The sequence below is a fragment of the Battus philenor genome, unplaced genomic scaffold (assembly GCF_028537555.1).
Source record: "Battus philenor isolate CCGP_79_NKW_IND1 unplaced genomic scaffold, ilBatPhil1.0.hap1 SCAF_5, whole genome shotgun sequence".
Lineage (NCBI taxonomy): Eukaryota > Metazoa > Arthropoda > Insecta > Lepidoptera > Papilionidae > Battus > Battus philenor.
Genome location: NW_027181715.1, coordinates 6,237,237 through 6,255,611, shown reverse-complemented (window position 1 = coordinate 6,255,611; position 18,375 = coordinate 6,237,237). Strand labels below are relative to the sequence as shown.

General features: G+C 33.6%; 2 protein-coding genes across 4 annotated transcripts; one reads left to right on the top strand and one right to left on the bottom strand.

Annotated features, from left to right (window-relative positions):
* Positions 1-650: 650 nt before the first annotated feature.
* Positions 651-1,644, bottom strand: LOC137929770 (leucine-rich repeat-containing protein 57). The gene has a single exon (XM_068772864.1). The coding sequence runs from the start codon at positions 1,482-1,484 to the stop codon at positions 768-770; it is 717 nt and encodes a 238-aa protein (XP_068628965.1). The 5' UTR covers positions 1,485-1,644; the 3' UTR covers positions 651-767.
* A 1,150-nt stretch (positions 1,645-2,794) lies between these two features.
* Positions 2,795-17,501, top strand: Pcl (polycomb protein Pcl). 3 transcript variants are annotated; one of them, XM_068772713.1, is made up of 12 exons: positions 2,795-3,099; positions 3,700-3,762; positions 5,774-5,986; positions 7,393-7,674; positions 8,747-8,892; positions 10,648-10,746; positions 10,834-10,916; positions 12,463-12,658; positions 13,113-13,280; positions 15,464-15,564; positions 15,655-16,573; positions 16,980-17,501. In XM_068772713.1, the coding sequence occupies exons 3-12, from the start codon at positions 5,887-5,889 to the stop codon at positions 17,376-17,378; spliced, it is 2,493 nt and encodes an 830-aa protein (XP_068628814.1). In that variant the 5' UTR covers positions 2,795-3,099; positions 3,700-3,762; positions 5,774-5,886; the 3' UTR covers positions 17,379-17,501. The 3 variants fall into 3 exon arrangements, with proteins under 3 accessions (XP_068628814.1, XP_068628812.1, XP_068628813.1); XM_068772711.1 differs by lacking the exon at positions 3,700-3,762; XM_068772712.1 differs by lacking the exon at positions 2,795-3,099 and having other exon boundaries at positions 3,750-3,831.
* The last annotated feature ends 874 nt before the right edge of the window (positions 17,502-18,375 follow it).

Here is an 18,375-nt window from a genome sequence, read left to right as displayed (position 1 = left end):
CTATGAGATGTGTAAAATATGATGCATCAACAGAATCTCCCAATAAAAATACAGTAGTGAAGCATCACCATGAAAGGCAAATATTTAAATAACTTTTAAGGAGTAAATGTAATTTTCTTTTAATTATAGTATCATGTTTCCCTTAATATAATAGTTATGATTTCTAACTTTGCCTACTATGATATAAGCTATAAATCTTCAAAAAATGTTTATGTTGTTGGCATAGTAAGCAACCCTTAAAAGATTTTTTGTTATAGCAACAATTGTAGAAAAAGACTTGACTATTTCAACATCTGCACTTTTAGTTAAACTCAATCTAAATATGAAAAAATAATAAACTATTAAATAATGTATAACTTTGTCCTACCATAAAATAATAGCAATATTGTCTAGCGTCAAAACAGTCATATCAATATGGCCAGATAAAAATAAAACTTTTTGTTTCTGGAATTAAGGGTGAAAGATTTTTACCTCAGGGATATGGTAAAAATTTATTGTATGTTCTGATACATTTTTCATCCTTTTTTGACACTAAATTACATAAATTTTACACTTTTGTTCATATAAAATATAATTTTACATTAATTAAATAATAAGAAAAACATTTTTTTTGTATAACACTTTATAAATAGAATAAAATATCTTTTACATTTAAGTGATAGAAAGTTACAAGCTTGGAAAAATGTGAATAAATTGTGCTTCTCTTTTTCCTAATTATGCATGAAATTTTGGATCAATTTATGTTAAAATATATAACACAAATTGTATCAAAACATTTTCTTCTTCATTGCTGTGTATCTTTCCGTGTACTCATTATATCCTTCTAATGCTGCAAGTTGCTTGGATTCGAAAAGATTGCCATCTAGATTAATAGTATGGATTTTGGAGTCCCTTAGTAAACTTGGTTGTATAGCATCTAAACTTAAACAATTCTCTTCTAATCTCAATATTTTTAGCCTGGGAGCCTGATATAAGTCTTCACTTAAAGATGATATCTCATTTTGGCTTAAATTTAATTCTGCAGCATAAAAATTTGACATTCCTTCAGGAATCTTAGTAATTTTATTACTTGAAAGATCTACAAATTCTAAATTGTTTAAGCCAAACAATTGTAAAGGAAACTCTTTAAATTTGTTATGATCCAGGTAAACTTGTTTTAAGTTGGTTAAATTTGCAAAATGGTGCGGTAATGTTGAAATCGAATTATATGAAACATTTAACAACTCAAGTTTCTTTATATTAAATAATGGTTCAGGTAACGTTTCTATTGCATTTACACTGAGGTTCAATTGTTTTAGATGTTTTAATCTATTAATTTCATCAGGAATGCAACAAATTTTGTTCTTTGATAAATTTAAGTTTCTTAAAGTTTCTGACAAATTCAGAACTTCTGTAGGTATTTCCTTCAATTTGTGATCAGATATCTGTAAAACTCCTGTTTTAGCAGCTGTGTCATAATGCTGTTTTAGTCCTGAATTACCCATTTTGAATACTGCTAATTAAATTAGCAAACTTAAAAATGTGTTATTGTTGATTGTTAAGTAAAATACTTCAGAATATGGTGTTTAAATAAACAAAAATTTAAATCACTGTTCACAACAAATTAAGATCGATAACATTTATTTTATTGGCGGATGACAAACGATCCGCAGTTGTCACATTGTCAGTGACGTTGGACATAGACAATGTCTGATTAGAAATAATTAGAAATCAGTGCAAAAACAATACCAAATTATAAACAAGATATCTATAGTAGTACTGTTGTTTAAGATATTAATATTTTTGAATTTATAAACATTACAAGGATGTTTCTAGTACAAAAAATATACTTAATACATATACAGTACACAGTACAATATAAAGTTTATCATTTTTCAAAATACTGTATACAGAATCATTCTTTTGTTACTAAAAATGTAAAATAATAATTTTTGTTTACTATATATTAGTTTTCTGTACATTAATTTTCCAAAAACATCTACAATAGTTTCTACGAATAATCTTATTAATCATTAACCGTGTTTCAAGGTGATTTATCGCTTGCAAACGCACAAAAACGTTTGTTTTCTTTTTTTTTCGATTTAGAGTTTTTTTACCACTTCTTCTCGAAACACTAACGCTTTCTGAAGTGGTAGTAGAGATATTAGGCAGGCAATAGAAACCGACCAAGACAAAAGGTTCAGCCTTCTCGGGCGCCCCTGTGTCGAAATATTATGCGACAGCACAAGCAAAGATTCCCTCGTGAGGATCCTTAAGCTTAGTCATCCTATGAAGCGTCCACCGAAGCTAACAAAGAGCTCAGCAGCTTGCCAATCCAGTGAAATAGTGGTATACAGTGACCGAAATTGAGACTCCTTTGGGAGCCCCCGAGCTAGCTCTCGACGGCACACAAAGGAGCCTCGAGCTGTGCTACTTTAAAAGAGACCTTAGGCTAGACGGCTACTGCTCCTTGACTCCTCGAACCTTCGGACTCTGCAAACGCCATTTGGGCAGCAGTGACAGTCCGGAAAAAAATTATTAACTTTACTTGACGTTAAATCAGCCCCGATAATCATATAATCGATACCCGATCATCGATACTGTGCTATATTTCTTAATACCAATAATATATATAAAATAAAATTACAAAAGAATTAAATGAAATGATAAATAAATACATTAAAAAATAAATACATTTTTTTATTTTTAATCTTTAATGAAACGGTTTTAAGCGCCCTCTACAAAATGAAAATGTTTATGATAACCTAGAACCATCAATAACGTTTTTTTCTATCTGTGCTGTGCATATCCGATTAGAGAATTTGAAGTGGTATTTTGTAATTTTTAGTAAAATTTGTGTATTAAGATTATTAAAATCGTTATTATTAATAAAAATGTTTACGAAGATGTTAATTTAGCAAATTAAAACTTATGTTTATTGAACATTTTGTCATTCATTATTTGTTACCGCGGGAAAACAGTGAAACGTTTGACTACTATAATGGCCGCAATAGCGCCAATGCTTTTAGTGTTTGTTCTTTCTTAATAAAATATTAGAATGGAATGAGAATTCTTGTATGTTGTGTATATCGAATACAAACGTAATTGAAATGGACGCTGGTAAGTTTTCACTTCGTTTCATGGAACGGTACATTTGTAGACAAATGAGTGAGAAACAGTGAAGATTTCTTTACTTGGGCGTTTAAAAAGACTTGCGATATTTGCGTAAACTTCTATCATATCCTTCATGATGCACTTAAAAGATTCAATAACGTTGTACAAAATAAAAACAATTCATTGCTATCATCATCTCGCTTCTTCATATCAATGAGTAACATACAACCAAACCTAATAACCGCTATATATGTATATATCAAATAAAACTATTTAATTGTCTAAAACTTACATTTTTCGAAATTAATAAACCACTTTCATAACGATCTTATTTTTGACAACTTCATTTTTAAATGCATCACTTCAATTAATTGCAGTGCCTTTTATTTTTTAATTCTTAATATTTGACAAATTAATTTGTGACTTATCTGTAATGTTTTAAAACCTCATTTGAGAAAATTTTGATAAAATTGGTTATTTTAATTGTTATTTTTTTCATATTTTAAAAGCTTTTCCTAAATGTATTAACACAATGGCACTAGATTTTATTTTATATAACTTTACTTTTGTTATAAAACATTTTATTTAAAAGATAAACATTTTTAGATTTCATACATTGTGCACAAGATAAATGATTGTAATTAAAGCTTTAATAATATTCAATATTTGGTGAGTGATTTTAGTGAGTAAAAAATAATTGTTTTTACTTTTCATTGCTGACCATTGGATTTTACTCATGTAAGTATCTGTAAAATATAAATCATTCAAACTATGAAGGTGTTAAATTATTGGTATATTACACTTATACAAGTTATACTTATATATCAGTTTACATAACTAACAGTTATTACTTATTCATCATCATACTGTATTTAATTTAAAAATTAATCTCAGTATAAAAAATTTCTGCCAGTTCCAATTGAGCTCAAATTGATATAAAACACCATACCAATAAACTTTTAGCTAAAATAGTTATTAAGATAGTTGTTTTAATGTATAAAAAGCTTGAGTATATTTAAGTAATCAGCTAAGGGAGTATCAACAAGCTTAAAATTCAAATCTGTGTAGAAATTTAAAATAATTTGTTGAATAAACTCATAGTGTATATAAAAAATAATTGTCAAATTACTCCTTGTTTTCTGTAGTATTAATATAAATGATTGGTATAAAGAACTTTGTTCTTATTTAGGTTAGTACAGTAATAATACCCCATAAAGTTTTGTTCAGATCTGTCTTAAAATGTTAAAAATATGACTGAATTAAAAGCAAGTCATAAAAAATACTCTACCTATTGGTAATATTATTGTTTAAATGATGCAACAAAAACATTAGAATGAAACAGAATGGTATAAATGGAATAATAAATATGCTTAACTAAAATATAGCTGTTTCCCTAACATATATAATTATTTTTCATTACAAACAATAATAAAGATTTTAATATTGCATGTAAACACAGTAATATCTCCAAATAAATGTTGATCTTTTGTTACATTTTTCTGTCTATTTGATTTTTGACAATAGGCAAAAACCTGCCACCAACTTCAAAAGCATTTAAAAACATACTGAACAACTCATTAATACAGAAGCATATTTGTGAGAAAGCTCCAGACTTCATTAAATAAAGATACTCACCCTACACAGAGTTGGACAAGACTATGTGATCAGAACTAAATATGAAATATGAAGTTTGCTAAAAATCAATCTTGACAATTTCTTATTCCTATTGGAGACTGCAAACAAAATATAGTGATAAAGAAATTTTAACATAGATATAAAAATTATGTACTGTCTTCACTTTAATAATATACTTTTTATATTAATTATTAACTATATGGTCTTTTAGAGAAGATTATCGTAAATTATTCAGCTTAACAAATTCTCTGTAATACTTTTAATATGGTATACATATTTTTGTGTTGAATAAAAGTATTACATTACTTAAACTATTAGTTGATTTGTAAAATTAGATTTTTGCATTAAAAATGATTGATTCTGAAACAACAATAATAAAAATGTGAGATCATCACTAGACATTTTCAAAGAATAGCTATTCACAAACTATATGAACTATTTATAGTTATTTTCTTAACCTTGCTAAAATTTGGTAAAATTTTATTGTTTTTATTTGAATTATAAGATGAAAAAATATTATCTTCTCAAGTACTACTAAAGTTGTAAAAGGATACAAATTTTCAACTGAATTTGATAATGGATTACTCAAGAGTTTGTTTTTATTCTAAATATGAATATATTTCTTAATGTTAGAGTAAATCATGTACATTATTCAAATCAAAATAATGTGAAATAAAGATATTTAGTTATAACCTAGAGATATTTGGTTATAACCTTTTAATTTGGAATTTTTTAACAATCCAAAAAGCACCTCATGCTGTTAATAATTAAAAATTATTAGAATTTCTGTGACAAGTTTATAATGTCTAGAGAAATAATATTTATCTAAACTATTTAAATATTATTCCTGTCAAGAACATTATTTTAATTTATAAAAATGGGTTACTTATAAGTATTACCTATAAAATGTTCTATGTTATCCTCAAATGCGACGAACTAGCATTTTTGCATACACATAAAAATACGTATTTCCTGTATTAGTGTGATCTGTGAATTGCAAAATGCATAAATTTGATAAAACTCATAGGAAATTATTTTTTTAAAGAGGTTTCAAAGCAGTTGTCCCTGATCGACGCTCTGCTGAGCGACCTTGACAAAACCATTACGCCATGTGCTAATAAAAAGAATGAGAAAAAAGAAGAAGAAACACAGGATGCAATGCCAGACTCAACGACCAACACGGAAAAAAATAATGGCAACCCATTCCATTGTGGAGATGATGTTCTGGTACCAAACAAAGATGGCCGATATTACTTAGGTAAATACGTATCATTATTTATTTCTTAGAATAGGTCATATCATAGCTAGCTCGTAATATAACTTGCCTGAAAGATTATTTCTGATTTCCTAGAAGAAATATATTAATTTAGTTAAGCAACAGTTGTAAATAATTATTCAACAAAACTAAAAAAAAAACTGATATTTTGTTCCGATCTTCTTTAAAGGTTTATTTGCATCATATTTATAAATCAAGTTGTATACATAGTTCTCACTGGGTATTGTTTGACCCTTGATACATTATTTCTGTAATAACATTGACATGTGATAAGATAGTTTACACAATTGTTCCGTCACTTGCCACAATTGCTCGCAATTTTTAAATGTTTCATTAATAATCTCGGTTAAAAAAAAAAACTATATTCTTGTTACAAATTAGTTAACGCCTTTTCCATTATTTGCACCACGACAAATTCAAAATATATAGCTTGTTCAATAAATCATTTCACAGGCCGAAATCCGATGATAGCGTACGGAAAAAAAAATCAATTTTAAAAATCTGTTCATGTCACGGTTTTTAAAAAAAATATTATATATGCCTAGTCATTGTATGAAATTATGTCTATCGTTTATATAGACAAAATTTTATACAGCGGCAAATCTGTATTTAGGATGTTACAGTAACTTAAAGTTGAAAAGTAAATTTCTGGAGGTGGCTACCTGTTGTGTCACGGGATTTCGGCTTCGCTTGGATTTATACAACATGCTGAATAAATAGAAAGCTGTCTTTCGAACGCCTCGCGTGGCCCGCGCTGTCTTTAATTAGTGTAGTGTGATTTCAAAAAATCCATTCTTGGTAATTTTTAATACACATAAAAATGTTTTCGCTAACTTTTATACTAATGCCTCTATTCGGAAAAAAAAATTCAAACAAGTATTGTCAGCACAAAGATGGAAATTTCATATATATATATATATATATATATATATAGATCAAGGTGCGGATCTTTGGATCACCACAATGACTCGTCGAGCGCTGCCCGCATCAAGTGACATCCTGTAACCTTGACCATGTCGACGATCCGACTAGTGAGGGCCCCGCACGGTAATCAGTTCCACGAGCGATGTGCCTCGCTCCCAACTACTTCAGACGACCAATTCTTTGACTTACTTCGGTTAACTTGGTTATTTTGCAGATCTTTTCATTTCTAATTCGATCTCGAAGCCCCTAGAATAGCTCTCTCCATTGCTCTATGAGTCACCTTGTACATTCTTATAGGGCTCATCGTAAACGAACACGTCCCTGATTACGTCGTCAGTCCACCTAGAAGGGTTTAACCACGCTGTGTCTACCGACTCGTGGTCATCAGTCGAGAAAATCTTGGCCCCCAAAAATAGATAGATAAGTTACATGAAAGTTTTACAGTTAGGATAAATTGGATTCAGGCACCATTGTAGAGCTGAGCACGAGTAATGACAACGACTCGTGTGAAGTGGGCACGGGCGTGGCGCGATGTCTGGTGAAGTTCGGCGACGGGACCCACGCGTGGGCGCCGGTGTCGTCACTGAAGCTGTTAAGTGCGCCCCCCGCGGACGATGGCCGCATCATGTGCGTGGTGTGCAAGCGCCGTGAAGACTCCGCCAGCAACGCGGTCGTCGCCTGCGACATGTGTGGCCGCGGTTACCACGCCAAATGCCACTCGCCGCCAGTGGAAGCATGGATACACGGTGAGCGTACAACAAATCCATCTTATATATCCCAGCTTTGCCTTCGAGTCTGGCAAAGTAACCTCACTATCACCTACGACTCCCGAGCTTTCGACAGCCGAATAGATATATCTAATTAATTACATTACTGTTTATGTTCCCGGCGTTACTATAACCCGACCGAAAGAGCTGTACCACGCATTCATCATCATTTCAATCAGGATATCCACTGCTGGACATATGCTGAAAAGTTTCAACAGAACCGATTGAAAGCAGCCTGCATTTAGCGTGTTCTGACGACCTTAACAAGGCTGTCCATCCTTCTCATATTTTCCTTCTTCTCGTATCTTCCTCATATTTCCACTATTGAATCGTCAATTATTATTATATTTTATACACCATAGACAGAGCATTTGAACTCTATCTCGCCTGATATTAAGTGATGATAAGGTCTGCGACAGTACATGCTTCCTAGAAGAAACCTTTCCACTATTGACTTGAATACTCCCAATTATTTTAAGGTTATGTAGTAAGTTCGGAACCCGAGTTCACCGATTCGGAATGCTGATTTGCTAAGAAGAGCAAGCCAAAAACTCAATAGCTGCTCTTTTTTTAAATAAATTAACAACGTTTAATAAATACATTTTATTGTTTCAATTTTGGTGTATAACAAATTTTTGATTTAATTAGTATTGTGAAGCAACTGTCTGTTAATTAAAATTAATTAATAACTAAAATAACCAAAATATTTACAAAACGACCGCTTTATAGCAGTAAAAAATCCATTAAAGTTACCAACGAACTAAGTTATTTTAATGAAAAACTTTCGTTTGTGTTACAATTGTTACTCAAAGTAAGTTTTGAAATCCCGACGGATTATATTAATCCGTGTTGGATATTACTGTTGTCAAAAGTACAAGAAACGTTAATTTTAAACATTGCCTAAAAGTTTTTTAATAGAATTATCGGAGATTATCGCACGTAATGTGAACTTTATTCGTGATGGAATTTTAATTACGTTAAATTCGTAATGTGCAAATGCTTATTATTTTATAACATTATTACTTTATATATGTTTGTTTGTTTTACGTAGGTGCGTCGTGGCATTGTAAGAGATGTGTGGACCAAAGGTACAGAGTGGCAGCGGCTGAAAACCGAGCCTTGAAACGATCTGACTTATTCCGGTTTAAAGGTGGCCAACAACGACGGCAACAACAGGAACTCACCCCGCCATGCGATGTGAGAAATAAGACATGAACCGAAAAACAAAAATTCCTTTCACAATATGTTTTGAATTAAGATCACAATTTTTGGTCATAAGCAAAGGTCATATATTCGAAAACATATAGTGGAAATATTTGCTTATGCACTTTGGTAAAAAAATAAATTTCAGTGTCACTAGGCAGAATAATAAGGAGAACTATCCATTGCTATAGTTAACTATGTATATTTATATATATTTGCATCCGAATATACGATCTCTGTTCATAAGACACACTATATCGCTTTCATTCAAATTAAACATTTAAATATTCCTGTGATAAAAAATACCTTAAAAACTGCTCTTCACCCATAAAATTACGTATAAAAGTTTTGTTATTTGACAGAATCAAAAAAATAAAAACATTGCTGCCATTGAAGGTTTTTAGAACTGGCCAATTTAAAAATAGTATTTGAAAAAAGTTTTCTTATAAAATTGAAAAATAGAATTCTTTACTAATCTTTTCACGTACATATTACGTCATCATTTTGCCATTTATTTTGACAAAGTGACGGCAGCTTCGAAAATGCGTTTCAGCGTTATCATAAATTTGCACGTAATTTAAACATAGCATTTGCAGTTGCATAGTTTTTATGATTTTCGCTGTAGTCTTAGTCAACAACAAAGTCGCGATATACTGGTTTGGTTTTAGTGATGAAGCTTGATTTCGTGCCTATGTATAACTGGTACAACGTTTTAAAACATAGTCGTGCTAATCTCAGTGCAGATCCGCGTGAAGGATGTCCAACAGCCACTTTTAAAACTATTATCAAAGTTTGTGGTACATTTTCTGGCAAAAAATACCTCCGAACAAATTTGTCAAAGATTCTTTTTTAGTATAGAGAGTCAAATTCAAAATATTTTTAAATAGATAGTTCAGTATTTTGACTTCTCAAAATTGCCGTCGCAATGATTGGCTATTTTCGAATGTTGCTGCAAGCTGTTAGTCGTTTTAGCTTTGGCAATGATTAGTGTTGTGAAATATATTGAAATTTGATGGCGGTGCCTCAAATTTTCTTTCATATTTTCACCAAAATAACATGAAAAATCATCAGTAGATAATCTTCACGCAGGATATCCATTAGAAAACTTGCCTAAAAAATATTAGAGAAGAATGAGCATAAGAGAAAATGTGGTTGCTTTGATCTTTTGTTGGGTTAGATTAGGTTAGGAAAATTAAATAACAGTAAACTCAGAACAGTACAAAGGGTTTGTTTTTCGGTTTGGTAAAACTTCGAGATAAACATCCACTCGTCAGAGGGTTCTATCACAATATGACATTGCACTCGGCCAAACATACAACCTAGCTTTTGACTATGACAGGTTTGGAATTGTTGGGTTATTCTTTTTAGTCCCCACACCTATCTCAGACTTTGCACTATTTATTTCCAAAAGTGAAATTTATAAATTTTTGAATAGTTTCAAGATGTCAAAGAAATGGTAACTCCAATCACAGTGACAGAAAAGTGTGTCTACAGGTACTCACAATGATTTTATAAGATGCAACAGCGCATTTATTGCCAAGGGGGCTATTTTGAAACATGATAAATCATTTGTAGTTTGATCCAAAGCTTCATTCTTGAATTTTTAAAAACTTTCAATGTCACCTCCAGTATACACAAGGAAAGTGTAAAAGGCTATGTTGAAGAGCAGTGCTATTAGATTGGAAAGTTATAACACTTAAGATTTTTAAATGTTTCATACAATTGAATAATACTCGGTTTATATTCTAGACTGGTTCCACTACTTCCTCATCCACGGCTTCTGATGGAGGCAAAGACCAAAACGAAACACATTGCTATTGTGGAGAGAAAAGCGATTGGCTTGCACAGGTATGTAGTACTAGTTATGAAATATTGCTGGCAGAGAGTATATTATCTCAAATTGATGTATAAATAAAATATTGCCATCCTTTTCAGATGTTATTATGCTGTCGATGCTCCCGTTGGTTTCACCAAAGATGTGTATCCAGTTTACAGTATCCTCTATATGCGGGAGATAAGTAAGTACAAACGACAAATAAGTTTTGACACAAGCGGTTAATGACATTAACTTGGAAACATCATAGTCTGTACACACTTTATGTTCCATGGCAACTTGTAAACTCATTAAAATTAAATAATATCTAAAACCTCCTTGCCTTAGTACCAAATATTATGTTACACAATCCGTACTAGGTGTGTTTAATTGAGATGAGACTAGTTACTCTCCCGATTATAGTAAAGCTGTGCTGAATTTTCCGCTACTTCACCCAGCGCTAACGCTTTCTATAGAGGTCTGCGAACCGACCAAATCGTGGTTCGATCATTTCCGTCACCCTTGTTATTTATAGGAGGATATTATCGACGAGTGACAGCAAAAGCTGAGGACTTGTCATGGGTCTTGAACCTAGTCACTTCTAAGCGTCTGCCGAAGCGATTTCAGAGCTCGGAGGCCTACCAAACCGGTGAAATGGTGATATGGAGGATACCGAGCCGAAACTCCTTCGATTGCCCTCGAGCTTTGCTATCCTAAAAGAGTTCTTAGATTAGGCGCCCCCTTGCACCTTGCTATTTCGAATCCACAGAATCCGTAAATGCCATTTGCGCAGCAGTGAGACTACAGTCCGAAAAACTGGCGTCTGATAATCAGATCCTTTTTTACATTTTATACCTGTTTTTCTTTGCCTTCATATTTATTTCGCATACTATTCTGTACACCAATATCTCACTTTATGCCGTGGTTACGTTCCAAAGGAACACGACGCAAAGAGAATTAATATTTTCTACAGTATACCATGTAAAGATTGAAGATAGGTTTCAGAGTTACGAAAATTATACTTTTTAAAAAGAAAGTTGAACAAAATAAACGAAAAATCTAAATAATATCAAATTTTATTACATACATACCAAAAAAAAAAAACATTTTCATTAAAACAAAACAAACTTAAATTAATTTATAAAAAACAAAATTAGAATTAATCACTGTCTGATTTCACATCTAAGTCCACAGTGGCTGTTGTCGCAAGTCAGTTTTCTTACACAAAAAATTGGTCCAAAGTTTTCAGAACACCTTTTTTTTCTACGCAAAATAAATTTCCTTGTAGCAATTTATATTCTTAGCTACTGCCTAGGACACTTTAAAACTCCTATTGCTGTCAGGATCGTTTTTGCATAAAAATTTCCATAGCTTCGTCAATCAAACACATCGCTTTAGAAATTTGTTTTGAGGTTAAATTTTGTACTTTGGAGATTTTTATTCAACTGTCATCTTTTTCATTAGCAAATAGCAACTCAAAAGAAAATTTCCAGCAAAAAATTTAAGACTCGACGCACAGTGAAAATTGGTACTAATTAAGCAGCGACGCAAGTTCGAAAAAACGCAAAGCGAGATATTGGTGTAATTCCTTGCAGAGTTAAATTTAAAAAAAAAAGCTTAAATCTGCAGAAATAAAGAAAAGTTCACACATATATAAAAGCTAACAACTGTTGAGACACTGGAGTCCAAAACCCCAACAATAGGATTAATAATAAATAAGGAAATGATTGTAAATAATGTAATTTTTTCAGATTGTATATATTTGCGTGTGGGAATTGCAATGGCGGCGCAGAATACTTGCGACGGCTGGAGCTGTGCTGGCTGGACCTTGCTCACCTGGCCCTGTACAACCTCACCGCGTACAACGCGCCCAACTATTTTGATTTAGATAATGTTATTATGCCCTACATAATGGATAACTGGCACGCGTTACAATTACCTGAAAAGGTAATCATATAAAACTTAATTTGTCTATATCTAATTCGTCTACAAATATAAAGGTTTCTTAATAGAAAATGAAAGTTGCTTATCTCTAGCTACTGTATTAGGAATAATTGTAAAAACTGTCATCACGAAACCAAAACCTGGTGCCGTACCAAATAGGACAGACTAAAAAAGAGTTATAATTGTTGTTTTTTCTCAAAATTCTACAGGAATGTCATATATCTAAATATGTTCTTTACATTCTTATCTAAAATCTCCCATTAACTCGCTGATTTTACTTGCTACAATTGTTTTAGATGTAGCTTAAATAACATAAAATATATCACTTGTGGTAAATAAGATTACTTAAATCCATTTACTTGTCTACAAAGTACTCCATGCTGCCCCGTAGCTTGCGTTATTAAAATATTAACTATAATGTTTTAATAGGAAATTTATAAGCCACTTGTAAACTCAGATGTGGCGGACGCCGGTGAATGAGCGGCGTGAGAAAATTCTGACTGCTCTGACGTCGTCGCGAAAGCGGTTCAAGTGCGGTCGCGAGATGAAGAAGCGCGCAACCATCTGGGGCCTGCGCTTGCGCAGACCGCCCCCACCACCATTGCAACTCTCTGCTCTCGATCAGGTAACTTTTATAATCATGACATAGCAACAATGGCAAATTCGGAGACCTACCAATCCTATTAAATAGTTGTATATGAAGGTCCAACCCCGCGGGTGCCGCGAGCTATTGCATCGCTCTGGCCCTGGCACCTTGAGGTTTTAGGTTAGACGCACTCTGCGTCTAGTCCACTCAAATCCTATGGAATCTACAAATTGCCATAGTAGAAGCATTGAAAATCTGTAAAACCACAACTGTCCCCGAAATAGAAAATTGCTGATGAATCTCTTTATGAGATGAAATAGCTTTTTATTTGTATTTGCATAATCAATTATAGTAAAAGTGACTTTAAACTCGTAATTATCATTCGTTGTAGTTATTTTCTGGTATTAAGCGAAACGTTCTATACCGACCACGAGCTGGTAGACACAACGTGGATAGATCCACATCTAGGAGGACCGATGACAGTCAAAATTGTGAAAAATCGCTGCTCGCGAGCGTAGGAGAAGGAGCGTAGGGCCGGTATTCGTGGCGATTTTTGAAAGAACGAAATCCTGAGCGTCTATCGGCTGATACGATGACAATAGAGTATGTGAAATTCGCTCTAGTTTCTCACCATGAAGTGGAATTTTTAAGTACAACTTCTAAAACATTTTTAAGTACTTCCTAAGTAGTAAAATACAGATGTCTCAAACAAAACTTTATATCCGTTTATATTACTGTGCGGATGTAACAAATACGTGGTATGCGGAGAGAATCTAAATGAATATTGTAGCTTTTACTTTACTACAGAGAATTATAAAAATTACCATAGGTGACTAAAATAAAAAATATCAAATAGGGCTTGTACTTGACCCATGTAGTAACAGATACAGACAAGTTTATTATTATCTTATTACACAAGATTAAGATGAAAATAATCATTATAGGGAAAAAGTTGTTGGCAAGAAGCAGTTAAAAATCAAATTTTAGGTCCAATGAATTCAAAGATGTAGTTTGACTCTGTCTAATCCAGTCTTCTTATTCTTATATTTATCATGCCTACAAAAAAAATACCCACGTATTCTTAACAGGCGAGGAACAATTATACACTAACGTCAGTTAAACTTAGGTAATTATCTGGATTTTATTATTTTTTAATTTATGATAATTAAATGATCACCAATTTCGATTTTTGTAAACTTCTATGCGATTGGGGTAATTTTTAATTCTTCTTCAATTCACTTAGTTGATTTATGGATGTATTATTATATTATTATATTTATAGATGGCTTTTTAAATATTCTCATAGGAAGTCTGGTGGGGTATAGATCTGGCTTCATGGGTGGGGATGGCCATAGAATGTCGCCTCGTCTGCAAATTAGCTTTTCAGGAAAGGTTTCTTTGACCACCAGTAGGGACTCGTGGGATGTGTGTCTAGTGGCATAATTTTGTTGAAACCGTGTATTGCCATCTTAGTCAGCAAATTCCAATAGAATCGATACCAAAAGCTCCCCGATCATATTCACACTAACCGAACAGCCGCGAGAATCTTAGAAAAAATACCATTCAGTGATTATTTTTGTTGAAGTTGCAGCCCATACGGAGTTACCTTAGTAAAATTAAGTGACCTCTCGTGTTTAGCTTTGAGATTTTCGCTGCGAGAAAATCCTAAATCAGCCGAAAGTTTGCGTGTCGATAAATTTGGTTCGCATCGAACTGAAGCGGAAACTCGCTACATGGTATCTTCGCTCCGAAAACTCCGTGGGCCGCTGGTTTGCTTCACATTTAGTATAACCACCCTCCTCGCGGCTTGTGTGCCTGGGACGTGATATTTAAATGTGAAAGGAATTTTTGAGCCATCATATATGATCTTTATTAACTTTACAATGTTCTCCGAAGCGCGTGATGCGGTTACCGCTGTCAAAAGCCATGCTATGCACCTTCCCCCATCCCTCCAGATTAAATACAAGCTGTATTTCATTCAGGATATTCGCCGCCGTTTTTATAACTTTTTACCAACACAACTGTATGTGTGTATTTCGGAATACTTATATTATCAATTTTTGGAAGTACCGTCCTGTGCAAATATTAACTTCAATAACATATATTAACATTATACCCTTATTAAATGTTAGATTCTTCGCGACTTAAAATAAAATTATATTATTTAATCGAAGAAACCAATACTGGTACAAGCAAACTGAAATATTGTATACTTTGTACAGATCAAAAAAGGGGAACCGCTCACCGACGAATTAGTAAGAGAATACGCACCGCGACTGCGATTTTTATCGCGTCCACCATCGCCAAATACAGTTGATGACTGGTAAATATTTTTTTAAAATAACTATTGCATATTATTAACCTACTTCTTGTTAAGTATATTGGGCACTACAATTGTTTATTTCACTTACAGTTCACAACCATCTAGCAGTAATAACGAAAAAAGTTCCTATAAAAATCATAGTCAAAATATGATCGTGCCTGTCGACGGACACTGGTTGAACTTGATGATGGGTAAACGGTTTCACGAGAACATTAACTCCAACTCGAACTCTGAGAATGACTCCACGAGTTCATACGAGTCCGTTAAAACGACAGAGCGCGACGAGCAGCCGTCGCCTTCCATCTGCACCTCCACTGCTAGAAAATCCGATGCCAAAGATGATGACTTAGAGAAAATGTCTGAAATTAACGAAACAGAGTCCAACGAAGCAAAGTCGAACTGTGAAAACCCGCCAGTGCCATTACGCAGCGTACCTCTACTCCCGTGTTCCGTTAAGTTAGATAAAATACCCAAAGAAAGCGTAGAGGACGTGAGTGTTAGCAAAACGAACGCCAGTAGCATTAATATTAACAGTCATACAACTAGGATAGCAACGATGAACTTGGAAGTGTCCAAGTTATCAACGAAGAACATTATCGAACATTCCAAGATATTGTCACTGCAGCACATGGACAGTGTGCCACCTTACAGCAATAGTTTTCACCACGAGATGGAGTCGTCGGGTGACGAAACCTCCAGCAGAGGTACACTCGACGCAATCATACCACCGCTAAAAGACTTTCAGGGTAAAAACAACCCATTTCTAATGCAGAATAAACGCACTTCGAAAACTCCTTTCTCGTCGGCTATGAATTTATGGAATAAGCAGAATGGGAAGCAGCATCATTTCCATTCAAGATTTTCTTTACCGGGACAGTTGAATCCATTAATGGGTCCCATGATTAGGCCAATGAAACGAAAGCTTAGTGAAAAAGATATTGTAATAGGACCAAATGGAGAGGTCAAAAGAAGGAAATACAGGCGACCGAGGAAGTACTTACAGATGCAGGTGGGTCATAAAACTTATAGTGATGAGTGTCTGAAAAAATATAGACTGTTCCTTGATGAAAATTAATTAATCTATTAAGATTAATTAAGTTGGGTATTAACCCAACTGTTTCGTTAGTACAGTTTTAGTTATTTTATATTTTTATATAGTTCATAGACGCAATAATATTAATGTATTTGTTGTATTATCTCTAAGTATTACATTTAGCTATCGACATTTCTTAATATTTAGGTTATAGCATTGAACACGAGTATTGACTGATTATTTATAATAAAAGCCGTAATTCCCTAATAGAATAAATCTTTGGTCTACAAACCATAAAAAAAATACAGCAGACGCATTTTATGAACAAAATTACTTTACAGGAGGTTTTTTTACGTATTTATCATCGTGTAAACCTTTCCAGCTTAACAAATCGTGCCCACTGCCCGATGAAACAGCGAAAACGGCCGCAGCGCAAAACGAACCCGGAGACATCCCGGCGCCGGTGCCTCACAACGTAACGAGCAACGTTAAATTTCACGGGAGAAGACTGAGACAGCGCCAGGAGAAAAACTACTACGAGAACGCACGTAGGAACACCAGCAGCAGCGCCGGCAACAACAACAGCGTGAAGAGCTTGCAACTGAGCCCGCACAAGGCGAACAGCGCGGCGGCAGACGTGGACGCGCAGCAGCTGTCGGCGCTCAAGTCCAGCGTGCAATCCTACTTCCGCGCCGGACAGACGTTCCGCGTGCTCGCGCGACGCCTGGCCTCCGGCGCCGCGCCCGCGTACCTTATAGAGTGGGACTCCAACGCATCCTAGTGCGGGCCACACATGAATTTATTTAAATATACATACTAATGTAATAATATATTTAAGTGCTTATCTGTAGTCTAATTTAGTTGTACAGTACGTTCAAGGAATGTGATATATTATTATTCCAAAGTGACTCGTTTTATTTTGTACCTGTAGTTGTGTAACTCTTTCAACTTTACTGATTGGTAGTACTGTAGATTTTATAGTGCTACCAGCATCACAGACGTTTAATGTGCGGAGAAAGCCAAAGGTCCTGAGAAAAAAATCAATTTCAATGATGTACTTATCTACTTTTTTTCACTTAGTTTATTTCTGTTTTTAGATTCAATTTACTTTCAAAGCTCTTATGGCTTAGTTCAGAGTGTAGCTCTTAATAATGATCACGATTAAAAATAGAACACAAACAATACCTTTTAAACCTGTTATGATTAAAGATCACTCGAACTTTCAATTAGAATTAGGGCAAATACCATCAGCAAATTTCTTTTACAGCTTTTTGACAATAAAATCAAAAATTCTCACGAAATGTTTTTAAAATTCAAAAAACATCATTTATAAAAACTCGAATCACCTTTTTAAATGGAAGCAATGACATTTTGTACTGGTGTACCAATTTACCATACGTTTATATTTTATGTAATTATTTAATGAAAAATCGGTAAACTTTTGGAGAAAATATTTTTCATTAGAGGTAAGGCAAGTTATTTTTATGGGCTCCATTTATTCCACCACCCCCATACACGAATTATTATTTTTTATTCAATTCGACGTAAATTAGCCTATGAACATAAACTAAAACAATGTCATTTTTTTCAAATTTAATCCTTACCCAGGTCGAAATTTTAATTAGTCTACAAAATTAGCCGCCCATGTGGCTCGTGTCCAGCATGCAAATACAGTCTACTATCTTTTGACAGCCCGAGGGCGTTAATTCACGTCCGAGCATAAGAACCGTTGCGACAAACGGGCATAAAAATTCACGCTCGAGTGTCTTCTTTGATTT